This window comes from Cryptococcus depauperatus, chromosome 8, assembly GCF_001720195.1.
Source record: "Cryptococcus depauperatus CBS 7841 chromosome 8, complete sequence".
In the NCBI taxonomy this organism is placed as follows: Eukaryota; Fungi; Basidiomycota; class Tremellomycetes; order Tremellales; family Cryptococcaceae; genus Cryptococcus; species Cryptococcus depauperatus.
Window position 1 is genome coordinate 1,029,257 of NC_089475.1, and position 15,950 is coordinate 1,045,206.

The 15,950-nt window shown below is 50.8% G+C and overlaps 7 protein-coding genes across 7 annotated transcripts; 3 read left to right on the forward strand and 4 right to left on the reverse strand.

Moving 5' to 3' along the window:
• Positions 1-46: 46 nt before the first annotated feature.
• L203_106320 (uncharacterized protein) lies at positions 47-1,524 on the reverse strand (the record flags this gene model as incomplete). The annotated part of the gene is made up of 7 exons (XM_066215676.1): positions 47-465; positions 514-631; positions 681-873; positions 919-1,018; positions 1,065-1,288; positions 1,333-1,377; positions 1,427-1,524. 7 exons carry the CDS (start codon positions 1,522-1,524, stop codon positions 47-49), a joined length of 1,197 nt encoding a protein of 398 aa, XP_066071773.1.
• Positions 1,525-2,390: 866 nt separating this feature from the next.
• On the reverse strand, positions 2,391-3,939 carry L203_106321 (uncharacterized protein; the record flags this gene model as incomplete). The annotated part of the gene is made up of 6 exons (XM_066215677.1): positions 2,391-2,417; positions 2,468-2,479; positions 2,559-2,812; positions 2,942-3,337; positions 3,399-3,622; positions 3,677-3,939. The coding sequence occupies 6 exons, from the start codon at positions 3,937-3,939 to the stop codon at positions 2,391-2,393; spliced, it is 1,176 nt and encodes a 391-aa protein (XP_066071774.1).
• Positions 3,940-4,520: 581 nt separating this feature from the next.
• Positions 4,521-5,937, forward strand: L203_106322 (uncharacterized protein; the record flags this gene model as incomplete). The annotated part of the gene is made up of 4 exons (XM_066215678.1): positions 4,521-4,684; positions 4,809-4,890; positions 5,075-5,490; positions 5,544-5,937. 4 exons carry the CDS (start codon positions 4,521-4,523, stop codon positions 5,935-5,937), a joined length of 1,056 nt encoding a protein of 351 aa, XP_066071775.1.
• A 179-nt stretch (positions 5,938-6,116) lies between these two features.
• On the reverse strand, positions 6,117-8,580 carry L203_106323 (uncharacterized protein; the record flags this gene model as incomplete). Its single annotated transcript, XM_066215679.1, has 2 exons — positions 6,117-7,792; positions 7,839-8,580. 2 exons carry the CDS (start codon positions 8,578-8,580, stop codon positions 6,117-6,119), a joined length of 2,418 nt encoding a protein of 805 aa, XP_066071776.1.
• A 632-nt stretch (positions 8,581-9,212) lies between these two features.
• L203_106324 (uncharacterized protein) lies at positions 9,213-10,573 on the forward strand (the record flags this gene model as incomplete). Its single annotated transcript, XM_066215680.1, has 6 exons — positions 9,213-9,516; positions 9,565-9,664; positions 9,709-9,907; positions 9,958-10,075; positions 10,126-10,225; positions 10,273-10,573. The coding sequence occupies 6 exons, from the start codon at positions 9,213-9,215 to the stop codon at positions 10,571-10,573; spliced, it is 1,122 nt and encodes a 373-aa protein (XP_066071777.1).
• An 866-nt stretch (positions 10,574-11,439) lies between these two features.
• L203_106325 (uncharacterized protein) lies at positions 11,440-13,980 on the forward strand (the record flags this gene model as incomplete). The annotated part of the gene is made up of 6 exons (XM_066215681.1): positions 11,440-11,596; positions 11,648-12,595; positions 12,648-13,246; positions 13,317-13,578; positions 13,694-13,807; positions 13,865-13,980. The coding sequence occupies 6 exons, from the start codon at positions 11,440-11,442 to the stop codon at positions 13,978-13,980; spliced, it is 2,196 nt and encodes a 731-aa protein (XP_066071778.1).
• Positions 13,981-14,178: 198 nt separating this feature from the next.
• Positions 14,179-15,908, reverse strand: L203_106326 (uncharacterized protein; the record flags this gene model as incomplete). Its single annotated transcript, XM_066215682.1, has 5 exons — positions 14,179-15,326; positions 15,370-15,466; positions 15,513-15,620; positions 15,667-15,757; positions 15,805-15,908. The coding sequence occupies 5 exons, from the start codon at positions 15,906-15,908 to the stop codon at positions 14,179-14,181; spliced, it is 1,548 nt and encodes a 515-aa protein (XP_066071779.1).
• Between the last annotated feature and the right edge of the window lie 42 nt (positions 15,909-15,950).

Consider the following 15,950-nt stretch of genomic DNA (forward strand, 5'->3'; position numbering starts at 1 on the left):
ACCCGGAAAATGCATATTATATAGCAAAATGAACCAAGAAATGGCTTTATAATCGATCAATGCCAACACCCATCAATAAACCCAACCCCATCAACACCCAATCTAACCCGTACGTTGTCGCACTTCCTTCTAATGTGCCAGCGGGATTTGTGCTCCAAGTGCCAGCTTTACCAGATTTGACAGAAGTTGCTTCCTTTTTTGCTGTCGCGGTCGTCTCTGTGGCTGTTTGCGAAGGGAAGGGTGTCGCTGTGGAGGACGAAATGGTCGTGATAGGAGACGGATGGGACGAGTAGACATTGATGTAGTTGATTTCGAAATAAGCATTGGCATACGTAGCGGCAGCGTCGTTAATGACATAGGTCGTGTAGCAAGTTGCATTTCCTTGCAAGGCACAACCTTGCTCAAGTTGCGATGGCAATCCTGCGAAAGCTCCACAAAGCGCAATGTTGATGGTCAACGTTTGGGCTGTAGACATATCAGTCACCTAAAACGTGCAACTCGGGCCATACGTACGACCAAAGAGGGACTCTACATCACACGATGATGAAGAATATACCGCCACCGGAGTACCAAGAGTGGATGTATCTAGAGACGACGCTTCCCGTTTGAGGCTGTCGGGAACGCTGGATCTCTAACCAAGCGTCATGACCTGAATCTCCAGCTCCAGACGTGCAACCTACAGTAAGAAACCAAACCCGTATGCCCTCCTTCGCCCACTCGGCAATGTAGACGCCACCTCCAGCGGCAGCAAAGCCCGCGCCAAAAGAGTTTTCGTTCTTGTCAAAGACGGTACAGCCTGATCCGTAATTGAGAGTGTTGTCGCAATGGGGATACCCCAGGTTACCCGTCATGGTTGTGTTGGTGGTTGAGCACCTGTTTTCGTCAGCACGACGTTCACAACCGTCGTATCCCGCTCACGAGCTTCCGTTTGCGGTATGCAAAGCAATCATATTCGTCTTTTGCCCATTGACCCCTTCGACAATATCAATCTCTCCTCCTTCAGGCCACTTGGGTCCTTCTGTAAGACAACGAGTCAACCGCTGATGGCGCACCGAGTTACTCACGGGTCCAGAAAGCTGGCCATACACTACAGCCATACGGCAAGTGCACCGCATCCATCACCCAGACTGTCCCAATGTCATAGGCTGTCTTGCTAAACAGCTTTGGTGCGTAGCGCTTCTGCAGATACGGCACAACGGTCGCGTTGTCCACCTTGAGAATTGTAGTATTAGCCGGAGTGGTGTAGAGGAGAGAGGTGTTTTGTGGTGTAGCCCAAAAAGTATCTCCACTGTGGGGTCGTCAACAACTATCTCTTGCTGCTGACCGACGTACTTTGTAGTGTTGTCGTAGGTCTCTGGCGGGAATCTAAACCCATTGCTGCATATCCACATCAGCTCTACCCTTGTTCATAGCCGATGTGACCCACAAAAAGTCCACCCCGTGCCATGACTCGACCAGTGGATAGACGGTAGCTTTTGTCTGCTGTATGCAGAGCACGACGATCGTTGCGAGTGCGATCAACATTTCCCAAGATAGGTCGTGGTTGGGAGTCTCTCAACGGTTCTTGTCTTTTAAATCTTTTCTATTTTGTTGCCATTCTTTCTCGGGGACAAGTGTGTCATAGGCACGGCAATGATCGTAATGTTGTTGGCTTGTTGCTTGTTTAATGTCCGCAGCACCCGAGTATTTTGTATGGGACGCGTTGCAGCTGGTTTGGCGTGGCTTCTGTGCTGGCAGCAGGATGGCGTGTTGGCGTGTTGGCGCGCTGGCGTGTTGGCTGGTGCGTTGGCTCAGCGTCGACTCTCCAGATGCGTGGGTCTACATGCGAGGGCCTGTATACGCTCGCGCGCCTGCACGCCTGCACACTCGCACACCGACGGTAGCCGCCTCTCCTACGACTGCAGAAAAGACCATGACTGGAAAGTGGAAAGATGAAAACAAGTAATAGAAACAAAATGACAGACAACATCCAGACTTAAATACATCCACCGCTAACCCATCACGGCCATTCACCACGCAACATTCATCTTTTTCCTTCCACATCCACCATCACTCCCAACACACATTCAGGTTCTACCCGCCAAGTCACCCGCGTTGATCTCTCCATACAACCATTCAGAGCTGTCCTCCATGACAGACCTATACCAGGAGCATCCCACTGGCCGACCGTCTTTGGGTCACTCTCCCAGCCTCAGACACAGCGCATCGGTGTAGCTCGAATAGCGAGCCGTCGCGATACAACCAACCACTATGGCATCTCGAACCTACTCGTCCACAGCGATTAGCTCTCAACCACCGCTCTAGGACAAGGGTCATGATATCAGCGGCGCCTTGTATAGATGCATCTCAATTAATCATAAATGTCCTGTTTGTAATTACCCGCTGGACCATCATCCGTGATTGCCTTTTGCCTCTACCTTAACGATTACCTTAACGACTACCTTTACCTTACCTTACCTTAACTTACCTTAACGTTTACCTTTTCAATTTACAAGCGCCATCAACACACCCATCACACCAGCCCAGACAGCGGCCCAGACCGCAGCCCCCACACTCACCCTCCCATGCGCACCCGACTTGGTCCCAGCGTTCCCACCACCCGTGCCACTACCGGCCGTGGCCGTCAGCGTCGTCGTGGCACTCACCGCTCCCTTCGGACCCGTGTCGCTCCCTTCCGAGTGGACAGAATAGACATTGATGTAGTTGATTTCATAATACGCATTGGCATACGTCGTCGAGCCGTCATTGACGACATACGTCGAGTAACTAGACGTCAGATCCAGACCCAACCGTTCACACGCACCAAGTCGCACTGCCAACCAGCGACGGACAGGTCTGAGCAAGCAGCGCCGGGCTGCCCGCAAAATCACCGCAGAGCGTGATGTCAATCGTCAACGTCTGGGCTGCGACACATCAGCGCTGTCGCCAGCACGACACTCACGTCCGAAAACCTTTTCGACCTCGCAGGTGTCTGAGCTGTAGAGAGCGACCGGGTCGCCGAGGACGGCCGTGTCGATGCTGTCGGCGCTGACCGACAGCGAGGACGGCACCTTGTCCCGGCTCAAGAACCACACCCGCACGCCGTCCTTGGCCCATTCGGCGACATAGACACCGCCACCGTTCTGGGCGAATCCCTCGCCATACGACTTGGTGTCGGGGTCCGTGACGGTACAGCCACCGCCCGAGTTTTGCGTGTTGTCGCAGTTGTTGAACGTCACCTGGCCACGCATCGACGACGACGCGGTGAGGGTGCAGCGGCCTGCGGTCGGTGAGGTATGCAACGCAATCATGTTGGTTTGACGGTTGTTGATGCCCTCTGAAATGTCAATCTCGCCTCCTGCTGGCCAGTTGGGTCCCTCTGCGGGCTGTCAGCGGCGACGGCGGCGACGCTCACTCACGCGTCCAAAACCCTGGCCAGACGCTGCACCCGTACGGCATATGCACCGCGTCCATGACCCACACCGTCCCAATGGCGTACTGACGCTTGCTCAACAGTTTCGGTGCGTACCGCTTTTCCAAGTACGGCACCTGGGTCGTATTATCGACCTTGAGAATGACTCGACCGGCCGCGTTGACATACACCAGCGATGTGTTCTGCGCCGTTGCCCAGAACACGTCTCCACTGTGGACGTCAGTGGTGTCGGCCAGTGTCATTCGATGCCTCGCCATCGCTCACTTGGTTGTGTTATCATACTTTTCTACCGGAAACGTAAAGCCGTCGCTACGCGTGTCAGCTTTGACAACCCACCAACGACCTACAAGAAGGATGTGCCCGCATGGGATTCCACCCTGGGATACGTCGTCGCGTGTGCGCCCAACAGCAGCCATGCTGACCCAACGACGAATGCGACTTTGAACATGGTTATATCGAAACGACACGTCGAGAGAGAGAAACAAAGCGGTGTTGTCGGGAATTGATTCCGTGGTGGAGGCAGCCATCTCACTCGGTGTTTTCCAGCAGCGCCGCGCTGCGATTCCCAGAGATGCGCCTGCGGTGACAACGCTGGCGACGCTGGCGACGGTGACGACGTTGACGACGTTGACTCTCAGCGAAGCGTTTCAGCGCGAGCTTCTATTGTGTCAACCACGAGCAGCGTCTTGGGCGTTATGCGTGTCGCCGTGTCGTGCTTCGCCGCGACGTGCTTCGTCGCCGCGACATACTTTGTTAGCCTTGCTTCAGATGCTTCTTTTGAATGCTTCTTATGTTTCGAGTGGTTTGTATGCGTCGTATGCGTCGTATGCATTGGATACGTTGAGCGCGTTAATGCGTGAGTGCGTTAATGCGTGAATGCTTCTCTACGTCTTATGCTTCTCATACGTCTCTACTCCTCTACACCCCTACACCTCCACACCTCAGCTTCTCTCGCTACGCCCAGCACGCCACATCCCAATACTCCCCTCCCCCCGGACATCCCACACTCTCCGCCCCAAGCGCCATCGGCAAAAGCTAGTCACCATCACCACGCCATCCCCTCCCGCGCTTCATTAAACGGCGTGATGTGCCTAGCGATCATTTCCCGATGATCCGTGAGTCGAGATCGGGAAATGGCTGGCTGGCTGGGATGGATGGGATGAGATGCGGGGGTTATCGCGAGCTTGTCTGCCGAGAGGAAGCCTGCGGGGGAGAAGGCGGGAGAGGGAAGCAGGGGAAGCAGGGAGAAGGCGGGAGGGGGGTGGGAGGAGGGTGACTATCGCGACTACCTCCCCCCCTCCCGCGACTCACCCGCATGGCAGTCATAATTGAACGTTAATGGCAGCAGCGCTGGACAGACGCTGGCAACGAGAATGTGTGCTGATCGCAGCTACAGCAAGTCGCCAGTGAAGCCGCCAGTGAAGCTTCTGCGGCAGATTGATGGGGGATGGGTGGATGGCAGTGATGCGTCTGTTTTAGTGCGTCAGGGGGGTGTATCGAGAGGCGGGGGGGGGGTATATAGGGGGTGCATTCAGTAGGTATCGTCTAGGTTATTGAGTCATCGAGTGTTGTCTAGTTTGTCTGGTGCATAGTCAACGAGCCAACGAGCCAACGAGCCAACGAGTGTCTAGTATCAGTGTCTAGTACTAGTATCAGTATCAGTATCAGTACCAGCACCAGTATCTACCACCACATCCAAGTACCACCACCACACGCACGCACGCACGCACGCACAATGCCACCCGCGCACAGCGAAAAAACTACCCACGTACGGAGACCACCCAACGCCTACATCTGCTACGTCGAACACATCTCCAAGCGGAAACTGGCAGGCGAAAAGATCCCAGGGTGGGAAGAGGCGGGCTCGTCGTTCGGCAGCTTTGGCAAGGTCGTCAGCCAGCTCTGGAGGCAGGAGAGTCCACAGGTGAGACGGGACTGGGACGAGGTGGCCAAGAAGAAGGCGCAGGAGGTGAGTGCGGTGGTGTCGTGACGGCGCTGAGTGGTGTAGCACGCCGAGCGGTATCCCGGGTACAAGTACAGACCCAATCTGAAGCGTTCGCGGTCCAAGAAGGGAAAGGGTGAGTGAGGCAGTGGGAGACGGCGCTGACGGTGTAGCGAGCGAAGGCGGCAGACGGCGGTCCAGTGTCGTGCAGTGTCCACCGTCGCCAGTCTCGGTGGGAGGTGAGGCGGTCGGCCCGGCGAGGGATGGCGCGCGAGGTGAGACACCTCCCTCGCCGCCCCTGTCGCCCTACGGAGCGTTCCCAGTGGCCCTCCAGCAGCCGTCCTGGCCGGCAGCGCCGGCAGGCGACAGTATACACACACCACATTCCTACCTCCCACCGGCACTCTTCTCGCCGACATGGAGTCTGGAGAACGCAGCGTTTGACATGGCGCTGCAAGACGCCAGTCTGTTTACAGCCCTGTGGCCAGGCGTCAATCTCTTCCAGCCGTATGCGTACGGGCCAGACGTCGCAGCGGGCTATCCCGTCGACACGCAGCAGTCCTACAGCACCTTGGGGTGTTGATCGCGGTTGTAACGTCGATGAAAAGTCCGGGTGGTGCCGTCGATAGCTTGTAGTTACCATTCATGTATCTCCATGGCTTGGAACAGGTGCGATGCTTATGGGCAAGGGGGAAACGTAGAATGCATGATAATCTCTGGGTCAAGTCTCACTGCATGGTACGGTCTAGTCTTACAGCCAGGCTAGTGCTTCTTGGGCGGTGGTATCCCGCTCTTGGCCCAGGGGCCCGTCTCTGCCGCCGAGCCGGCCGACCCAGGGGTCGCGGGACGGGAGGTAGGTGCAGGCGGCCATGCAGGTGAGGGTGGAACGTGGGCAGGCGCAAACGGAACAGGGGCAAAGGGGACAGGCGGCGTGGCCGACGGGCTACCGTCGAGCGTCTCGCCAGGAGGCTTCGCAGCTAAATGGCCGCCAGGAGCCATGACGGCCTTTGTGATGATACTGGCCAGGCTGGGTCCCGGGTGGGACTGCAGGGCGGCGCGACCGAGAGCGCCTGGCAGGGGTGGAAAGGCAGGCGAGGAGAGGTCACCGGTGGGATGGCCCTCCACCGCTCCGTGGGCCGAAGAGAGAGGCTTGGGTGAAGAGGTGGAGGATGACAGGCTGGATTCGGACGCAAGGAGAGGCGAGTGAAAGGATCGGGCACGGGCAGGCGGAAGATAGGTACGGTGGACATGAGGGATGAACGAGAGTGGCTCGGCTGAGAAATGGTGGTTGGCAGTCCACGGGTTGGGGTGGAACGGCATGGCAGTCGCATTCGCGCCTGGCCTTGTGCTGGCAACGGTTGGAGGCGGAGTCACTTTGGCTGGCGAGGTCGTAGACACGGCATGCTGGGAGGCGTAGAAGCCGCCTTGGTGCGTGGGACTGTGCTGGGAAGTGCCCGGTCGGGCACCACCCGAGGGGAAACGCGGTGTATATCCAGGAGCGCCTCGGGGCCGATAGGCAGTTCCAGCCAAGTTGGGTAGTGAAGGGTGAAGGGTCAGGGTACGGCTGGCACCACCAAACGGAGCTTCAGACTGCTCGTGGTGCTCAAATGGACTCTGGCCGTGACCAATGTGATACGGCATCGCCCTCCCTCGGCTTGCCTTTTCCTCTTCATTCCGCCTGTCGGCCTCTTCAATCTCTTTTTCCAATTCCTCCAGCCGCTTCTCCAACTCTTGGCCTTCGGTCTCTCGCTTCGCCTTCTTGTTCTTCAACTTTTCAATCTTGGAGGCCACCTCTGCCAGTTTTTTGTCTTGTTCCACCCGGGTCTTACGATCCGTCTCGCGAGCTTCACTCTCCTTGATACTATACTGCTTCCACTCGGTCTGCACCTGCTCCACAAAAGTTTCCAGCTCCCGCAATTTCTCTTCCAACTCCCCCAGCCCTCGTTCGACAACCTTCATCTCTTGGTCCGCACCCTCCGCGCCGGCCCATCCCTGCTTGACTTGTTCTTGAAGCGCCAGAGCCTTTTGCTTTGCCCGCATATCCGCACTACTGGCCTTTTCTATGGCTTTTTTGACAGCCTCAATTTCAGACTTGAGAGACGCCTCTTGTCGCTGAGCCGTCCGCCTGGCTTCCTTGATTTGGGACTGGAGGTGTTCCTTTTCCGAATGGGCTGCCGCTATCGAGTGTCTCAGTTGCGCAACCTGTGTGTCGACGGCATTCAACACTGGCGTAGGGATAACCATTTCTTCGGAAATGGCAGCGGCAGCTTCCTCATTCTGCGCAACTTCTGAACGAAGAGGGGTCGTTGGAGAAGGGGACGTGAGCGAATTTGAGCGCGACCGTGGACAAGAACGAGGTCGCAGAGAGTCAGCTCGTGATCGAGGGCGAAGAGCAGCATTCGAAGAAGATACGCCAGGGATCAGCACACTGGTAGAGACTACACGTCGATGAGTATCGACTCCTATGCACATCTTGCAACCTACCGAGCCCGTCTCCTTCTTGATCACTCATACCCACTACCCGTAGCTCAACTTCATACTCTTTTGCAGGCATCAACCCATAGATCACCAAGAACGCCCTATTCTTGCCATTCTTGTGTCCATTTCCATGCTTTTCATCCTTTTTCTTCCCGCCCTTGCTTTCTCGATCGTCTACACCCGTGCCAGAAGCTAGAGCAGCAGAAGCACCAAACCGGGCTTTACGGGGCCTACGGCGGGTGACTCCCTGTTCCATATTCTCCTCCGCCTCCTCCCCTGTCGCTGGAGGACTAAAGGGAATGCTATCATGTTCATCCTCCCATTCCTCTTCCTCGTCCTCGTCCATGACATTTGCAAAGAGATTGTTGGACTGAAAGCCGTTGACATAGACCAGTATTCCGTTTCTCAACAAATCCTTGAAGCTGACTCCGCCGTCCTGTTGAGCAGACGTAGAATCGGAGTCTTCCACATCGTCCTCGTCTGTGCCCTCTCCCGGAGAAGTTGAAGCTATGCGCTTTCGGTGTCTCTTCTTGCCTTTACTGTGTGAGTGCGAATGTCCGTGTTGCCCGTGGGCGTGATGGGTATGTGATGTGAGAGGGTTAGGAACGAACGGTGTTAGCGAAAGAGATACTGTAAGAGCAAGAGGAGTCAAGTCGAGGACTGTGAGAGTAAGTGGACGAGTTTGAGGAGATACAGTATGCCAATGGGAGTTTGAGGGAGCGCTTGGATGTGATATTGGAGGCGTCATTGGAATAGAATCCAAAGAATAATGACAAAGATGAAAACTTGGTAATGATTGAAAATTCAGCAGAGTATGAACAGTAAAGAGAACAAATTCACGGAGATTGACCGTATATCCGCCTCCATGTTGTCTCTTATTATTTTTCTCAGCATCCTTTCTTGTTCCTTTTATCTCTTACTCTTATTTCTCAAGGAAGAAGACGCAACGCTGGAATGAACCTCTACGTCAAATATAGCTGGATATATCGCTCTGAGGGCCATTATGAAGCAAATACATGACGACGGCTGTTGCTGCATGGCTCAACATTAACGGCCACTTCTCTGGCAGGCAACCGGCAACACTCAAAGTCCTCCCATTATCCATGTTTCTCCAAGATGCTTCTTGCCCTCTGACGCAATGACGCCAAGGATTAGCGAGAAAAGGTGACTCACTTTATTGGCATTTCTTGGCAATGACGGCGATACAATATAAAAGCGCAACGTCGAGAATTTTGACAAGCAGTAAAGATGAAATTACTTTTGACATTAATAGGATTATTTCTGCAGGTCAGAGCAGCTCAGTATCCAAAGATAGAGTCATGGCACGGAGACACTTTTCTGTAAGTCAAGTTATCCCAGCATAATCCTGATCATCCAGTGATGGCTTCCGCTTCCCTCCTGAGCATTATGACAATACAACAAAGTGAGTACACTGCGCGATGGCAATTGCTCATAAACAGTGGCGACGCATTCTGGGTAACTCCACAAAATACCTCTCTTATCTATGTCAACTCGGAAAACAGAGTAGTTCTCAAGGTCGACAACACAACTTTTGTCCCTTATCTGGAGAAGCGATATTCTCCAAAGCTGTATAGCAGGAGCAGATACAACATTGGCACAGTATGGGTGATGGATGCTGTTCATTTGCCTTATGGCTGCAGTGTATGGCCAGCCTACTGGACCCGTAAGATCCTCTTTCACCTAATCGGTTGAGATTCTCATACCGTCACAGAGGGGCCTGATTGGCCTGAGCATGGAGAAATTGATATCATAGAAGGTGTTAATGCTCAAAAGGTCAATATGGTGGCTCTCCATACAGCCAACGGCAGCAGGTAGGTCTTGTATTGTGTCGATGGTGGTCTTACCCCTGGTCTAGATGTGCAATCTCTGAGACGGGCAACTCTTTCAGCGGCAGAGTTGAGCATCCATCTTGCGACCAATCTCTCAATTTTGGATCTGGCTGCACAGTATTTGATCGTAATGAGAACAGCTATGGAGAAGCATTCAAAAATGCTGGTGGCGGTGTCTACGTGGCAGAATGGGCAAAGAACGGAATTCGCGTTTGGTTTTTCACTGTAAGAAACAGCCGACGTATCTGGCAATTAAGATCCTGAGTGTGTCACAGAGGTCCAGCATTCCTGCTTCACTTCACTTGAAAGCTGAGGAAATTGACACATCCGTTTTTGGAACTCCATTAGCAGCATACTCTTCTGAGACGTGCGACATTGAAAATCTTTTTGGTCGTATGTCGCCCATCTAGTGTGCAGGCTGAGAGACTGATGGCGGAGGATAGCCCAAATGTTGACAATCAATATTGCTCTCTGCGGAGATTATGCTGGCCAAAAGTCCATTCTTGAGCAGACCTGTCCACCGTTAAAGGGAGAGCAGACCTGGTAAGTATTGTCATCACTTGTGGACTGCTTCCCTAACGGCGGTTCAGTTACACAACATATGTTATTAATGATGCTGCCCAGACGTATGCCAACGCATATTTTGAAATCAATTATATCAACGTATATGCTTCTAGCAACCCCATCCCAGACTCTAGCTCCTCAGGCTCGTCCGGTGTTTCCACAGTTCACGGCATTGATGCTACTACAACTTTACGGGCAGTTCCAAGCGGAACTACGGCAGCAAATGGTAAGGGACAGCACAATGGTGCACAAAAAAGATTTACTTTGCGATGGACAGAAGCGTTTGGTCTGCTCGTAGGGATATTAATAGCAGACTGTCTGATTTGATCGGGGCAGGTATCTTTAAGTTTGATGCAAAACCAATGATTTTAACATCTACGCTGTCTTGATTTTGATTTGCCAGCGGAACGTCAAAGGTCTAACGAAATAGTAATTACTGTAACACCTTCTGCTGATTATTTGATGCCTCATGTTTCCTCTGCGCAGCTTCTATCAATGTGATGGTTTGCAAGATGCCCATCTTCGCTCAATTGCCCAGTCATCAAATTAAGCCTTGAGTCACTTGCAACTTTCCACCTTGTTAGTCACCTGAAACGCCGGATCAAGTCTCTCTTAGCGGTCAACGTGGTTCAAGAGCCAGGGAACAGATCAAATAAGCTATCAAGTAATCATTACTCACCATGCTCTAGCAATGGTCTTTGAGACTTTTGGGCGATGTTGTGTTGATAAATTCACTGGTATCAAATGAGCATCCAAGGTTGTTCTCTTGATTGCCATCCCAACTGTTGGATAGAGCATAGTATAATACTTCTAGACGCCTGAGCTGTCTTGTTCTTTGGAGAAGAGTAAAGTTGGTACTTGTGGACTAGGGTTGGTCTAACCCACTATATATTCTGAACAGTCATTCACTGATGCAAAGGGGTTGCTAGACACAATTCTCATCTGTCAACATCATTACTGAATGGGAAAATTGAGAGAGTAATAAGTGGAAAATGAACAACAATTTATATGAATAATAAGAAACAAAAATACTTACATGGAGTTTTAATGTAATAATTGTATCAACAAAAGGTGTAATGTTATGATAGTATCAATTAATATTGTGATGTCATCACATTTCAAATCTTACTTTTTTTCAAGTGAACCACCTAACTTTTATTATTAACATTTCATTTATCACACGCACACCTATCATGTCTTCCATGACAGCGAAAGCCTTGCCGGGGACCAAGCATAAAGTTATAGGTCTTATCTCCGGTGGTAAAGACTCATGCTTTAACATCATGCACTGTGTCGCCAACGGCCATGAAATTATCGCTCTAGCTACTTTGACTCCCGAACCTGGGATTGGTATGTGGTATGCGCTTCACGACTAAAAAAGCTGACTGAAAAAGGGATCAGACGAGCTTGATTCACATCTCTATCAATCTGTTGGTACCCATCTAATCCCACTGATCGCTCAAAGTCTGGATGTACCACTATTCACAAGAACTATCAGAGGCAAAGCTATCTCGCAAGGTCCAGAGTACGGTAGCAGGATGAGAGGAGGCGAAGGAAGTGGAGTAGGGGGAGATGAGACGGAGGATCTCTATTCCCTACTGCAAGATGTTTTAATGGCATACCCAGATGCTACAGCTCTCTCTTCTGGCGCCATTCTGTCTACTTATCAACGACTCAGAATAGAGCATGTATGCCTCCGCTTAGGTCTTACGTCACTCTCTTACCTCTGGCAAGGCGACCAGAATTTGCTGCTGGACAAGATGTTGGAAAGTGGAGTAGAAGCGGTCATTATGAAGGTAGCCGGGATTGGCTTGGGCGTAGATATTGTGGGCAAACAACTGAATCAGATAAGGCCACTATTGGCGAGATTGGAAGCGCAATATGGATCTCATCCGGCTGGAGAAGGAGGGGAATATGAGACGCTGACATTATCCACACCCTTGTTTTCGCATCGTCTAAAGCTGACAAGAACAAGGACGGTAGTGACCGATCCGGAACCGTACCCTGTGGCTTACCTCAAAGTAGAGCAAGCTGAACTGGAACCAAAAAAAGGATGGACGCGGCCCACATTCACTGCATTGAGAGATATGCTAGGGCTGAATGAGGAAAAAGGATTGGAAGGGTTAGATGAAGATGGACGAGAGAGATTGGAAGAACTTGGTGAGAGAAAAGTGGAGGAATCAAAGGATCAAGCCGTCATGGAAAGGGCGAGTGTACAAGACCAAGAGAATGAAAACAATGTACAGTTTATCAAGAAGGGAAGATGGTTTTCTGTCAGCGTACGAGGCCAATCAATACAAAGAGAAGATGTGGGGCAAGAATTAAAAAAGTGCTTTGATTCTATATCAGGTAATGAACTATCTTCCAATATCGCCCGAGACAAGCTCAACCAATGACATAGCTAAGCTCAACGCCAACAATCTCTCCCTTCCTCTTCATTCCGCCCACATCACCTTGCTACTATCCTCAATGTCTCTTTTTGTTCCTGCAAACGACGTCTACAAGACATATTTTGGCACTTCTCCACCCTCGCGAGCCACAGTAGCTGTGCCTCTTGCTACGGGACGCGTTCATGTTGAAGTTGTGGGATTTGATGATACTTTCGAGCTATCGTCTGCCCCATTTGAACGCCGACTCGTTAATGGACGATTAGCGTTACATGTACAAGGACAAAGTTATTGGGCCCCGGCCAACATCGGGCCATACTCTCAATCTGTCCTTGTTGCTTCCCGTTTACATATTGCAGGTCAAATTCCCCTTATACCAGCTTCGTTGACCCTTCCCTCTGCCCCTCCCTTACCAGCCTCGCCTTATCCACACCAAGCGACACTGGCTCTACAACACGTAGCGCGAATTTTTAACGCGCAGAGGAGCAGAAATTCAACGGGGGGAGGATGGGAAGGATGGGTTGAAAGTGCTGTAGGCTGGTGGGCTAGGACGGAGGAGAGCGGGGATGGCGTGAATGTGATACGTGATGCGTGGGCGATCTGGGCCAAACGTGTAAGCCTCTTCTTGTTTCACTTTAAGCCTAGTAGGCGACAGTGAGATAAATCGGCTGATGAGCGGCTAGAATAATGCCGAAAAAGCGCCAGTGATGTTTCTACAAGCTCTACAACTTCCCAAAGGCGCCCTTGTGGAATATCAAGTTAATTTACATACTGGAAGATCTGTTGAGTTCGACAGGGCTCAATCGCAGCCCAATTCTCATCAAGATTATGAGGAGGAAGAGGACGAAGTGCCAGAATATGTTGTAGGTACGGGAGAAGATATGTTGTGGGAGTGTTGTCAAACAAGACGAATGAATGGAGGCCGAGCCATTTTTTTCCTTAAACGTATGTTCTATCCGCTTTCCTTTCCGTTCTTCTCAATTAGGCTTTGAAGAATACCTGTACTGAAACCCAATTCTATCTGTGGAGAGAGGGAGCTGATAAAGAGTTGGTGGAACAGATATAGGGATATGGACAAAATTTGCTCAATTAGATGATGGTCTATTGACAGTGTTGCTCGCCAAAGCAATTACCATAAGAGTGTATCATGTTACTCATCTAGATTCTGTTAAAAGTGAGTTTTCAGTAACGCTGTTTCAGCCTCTTGTGCTAAGGAGCCATATGAAAATAGTCAATGTAATAGCTTCTTCTTTAGGTACCACAGTTTTGACGTTCATTCCGGTGCTTTCTATACATAATAGAAGTGGCCAGAGCTTTCCGGTGGCTCTGGAAGTGTTTGGCGTATAAGAGGGCGGGACCGGCCAAGTGGATTGGAGTGTAGAGGTTTTTGTATGCATCTACTCAGCATTATAATTGAACATCGTGAAGAATTCGGTGCAAATGCACATGGTTCGCGCACGTACATATATAACTATTACCCAATACATACAGATTACCTTCACCCCTAGAAGACAAGCAGAAGAATCGGTTATCGTAACGAGATACTCATCTCCATCTACCGTTATACCCATAGGGACTTTGACTCGTTGGTCCTGTTCCTCCACCTCCCTGATACATTCCTTGATTATAATGTCCCATCTGTCCCAGTGAGCTCCCGCTTCCTCCAGAATCTCGCCTTGTATTATTATACCCGTGTTGAGGCTGTGCGTGTTGAGATGGGTACGAAGGTGATTCTCGACCAGTATAAGAGGGTGAAATCCTACCTGAGGAGTGAGCCAGAAGGTGGTCATATTGACTCAGAGATGATGAAGAATTGGAAGTCGGCGGAAAGGAGGGTTGAGCGGAGTTGCTTGATGAAAGAGGCGGATTAGGCGAATATGAATATGGGCTGGATAAGACGGAGGCCGAGTATGGGGCCATGGTGGATTGGTTGGTGGTCGCGGTAGGGGGGTATGAAATACCCATGGGACCTGCGTTGGCCGTCAAATTAGCCAAACTGCCATGATCTTCCTGATATGCCAAGCTTCCAGGTTGGTAAATTCCAGCTGGAGTAGGAGGATAATCCAAGCCAGAAACCTCTTGCGTGTAGACCTTTGTCCCAGGAGGGACTAGCCCCGTTTGTTCTGTCTTTATCTTGACTCGCATCATGTTATTCTCATCATCGTCCAGCGATATTTGAGGCAGAGTAGGTTCGGGCCAAGCACCTCCACTTTTGTCATCAAATCCTCCCTTGCCACTTCCTTGTACTCGGGCTCGTTTCTCAATTGCAGCTGCTCTTGCAACCCTCTGCTTTGTCTTTTTCTTGATCAATTCAGTGATCCTCTTGTCGACTTTATGGCATATATATTCTTTCAAGTTGCCTTGAATATAACAAAGCAGAGGAATGTACCCGACAGCAGCAATTACAAGTAGTATGAATGAACCGGCAAATATGAGGACGGTGAGAATCATGGAGAATAAAAGCATGGCAGTAATGGGAGAATTGTCCCAATAAGCAGGTATATTGGATGTCTGGAAGTGGTTGGCCGCTGCAAATGAGTACAGGAGGATGCCGTTGATGGATTGACGGGGACCATCGGCGAGAATAAGCCGTTTCCAGTCCTTGAATGTGAAAAAGATGAAGAAGGCAACACTGTCCTTTTTCTTGGTCGACGATTCAATCTGACAAAAAAGGCAAAAGTTGTCGTACGAACCTAGTTTGATCAGCTCAAGTTCTTGAAAACCAGTGGTACTTACGAAACGAGTAGTAGTCGTTTGCCAACAAATTCGTAAAGGCATATGAAATGTCTCTTGACTCAATAACCTTTTTGGCCTTGTACGTTTCATAACCAAGCTATTCTGTATAAGCTACAAATCCATATAGGAGAGACAAAACTTGCAAGAAGAAAAGAAAAGATGATACAGCCCACAAAGACCCATTTAGCGATTTGGAACTTGACTTCAACTGCGCATTCACTGTCACATTTGGACGTAACAGAGTTTGTCCACTAACAACGGGTCAGTCAAATTAGAAGTCTCCCGTCCAGGACGTACGTGATCAGAAGTGATCATGGTGACGGCTGTGAAGATGTCCAGCGCGTACACGGTCACTGATTTGAGAAGGAAAATGTATCGAAACACATATCTATACCTGGTTATCCACGACCAAAGAAGGAAGGAAGCAAAACTTACTTGATCCTGGTCCAAATATCCGACTGATGAAACTCCCGGACATTGATAAAGTCGAATTTGTGATCCGGAACGACTTCACGCTTCCAGTCTGCCTCACAGCACATTTCGTCTGTGAGCTGGACGGCGTGGGTGGATGGGTGGAGAAA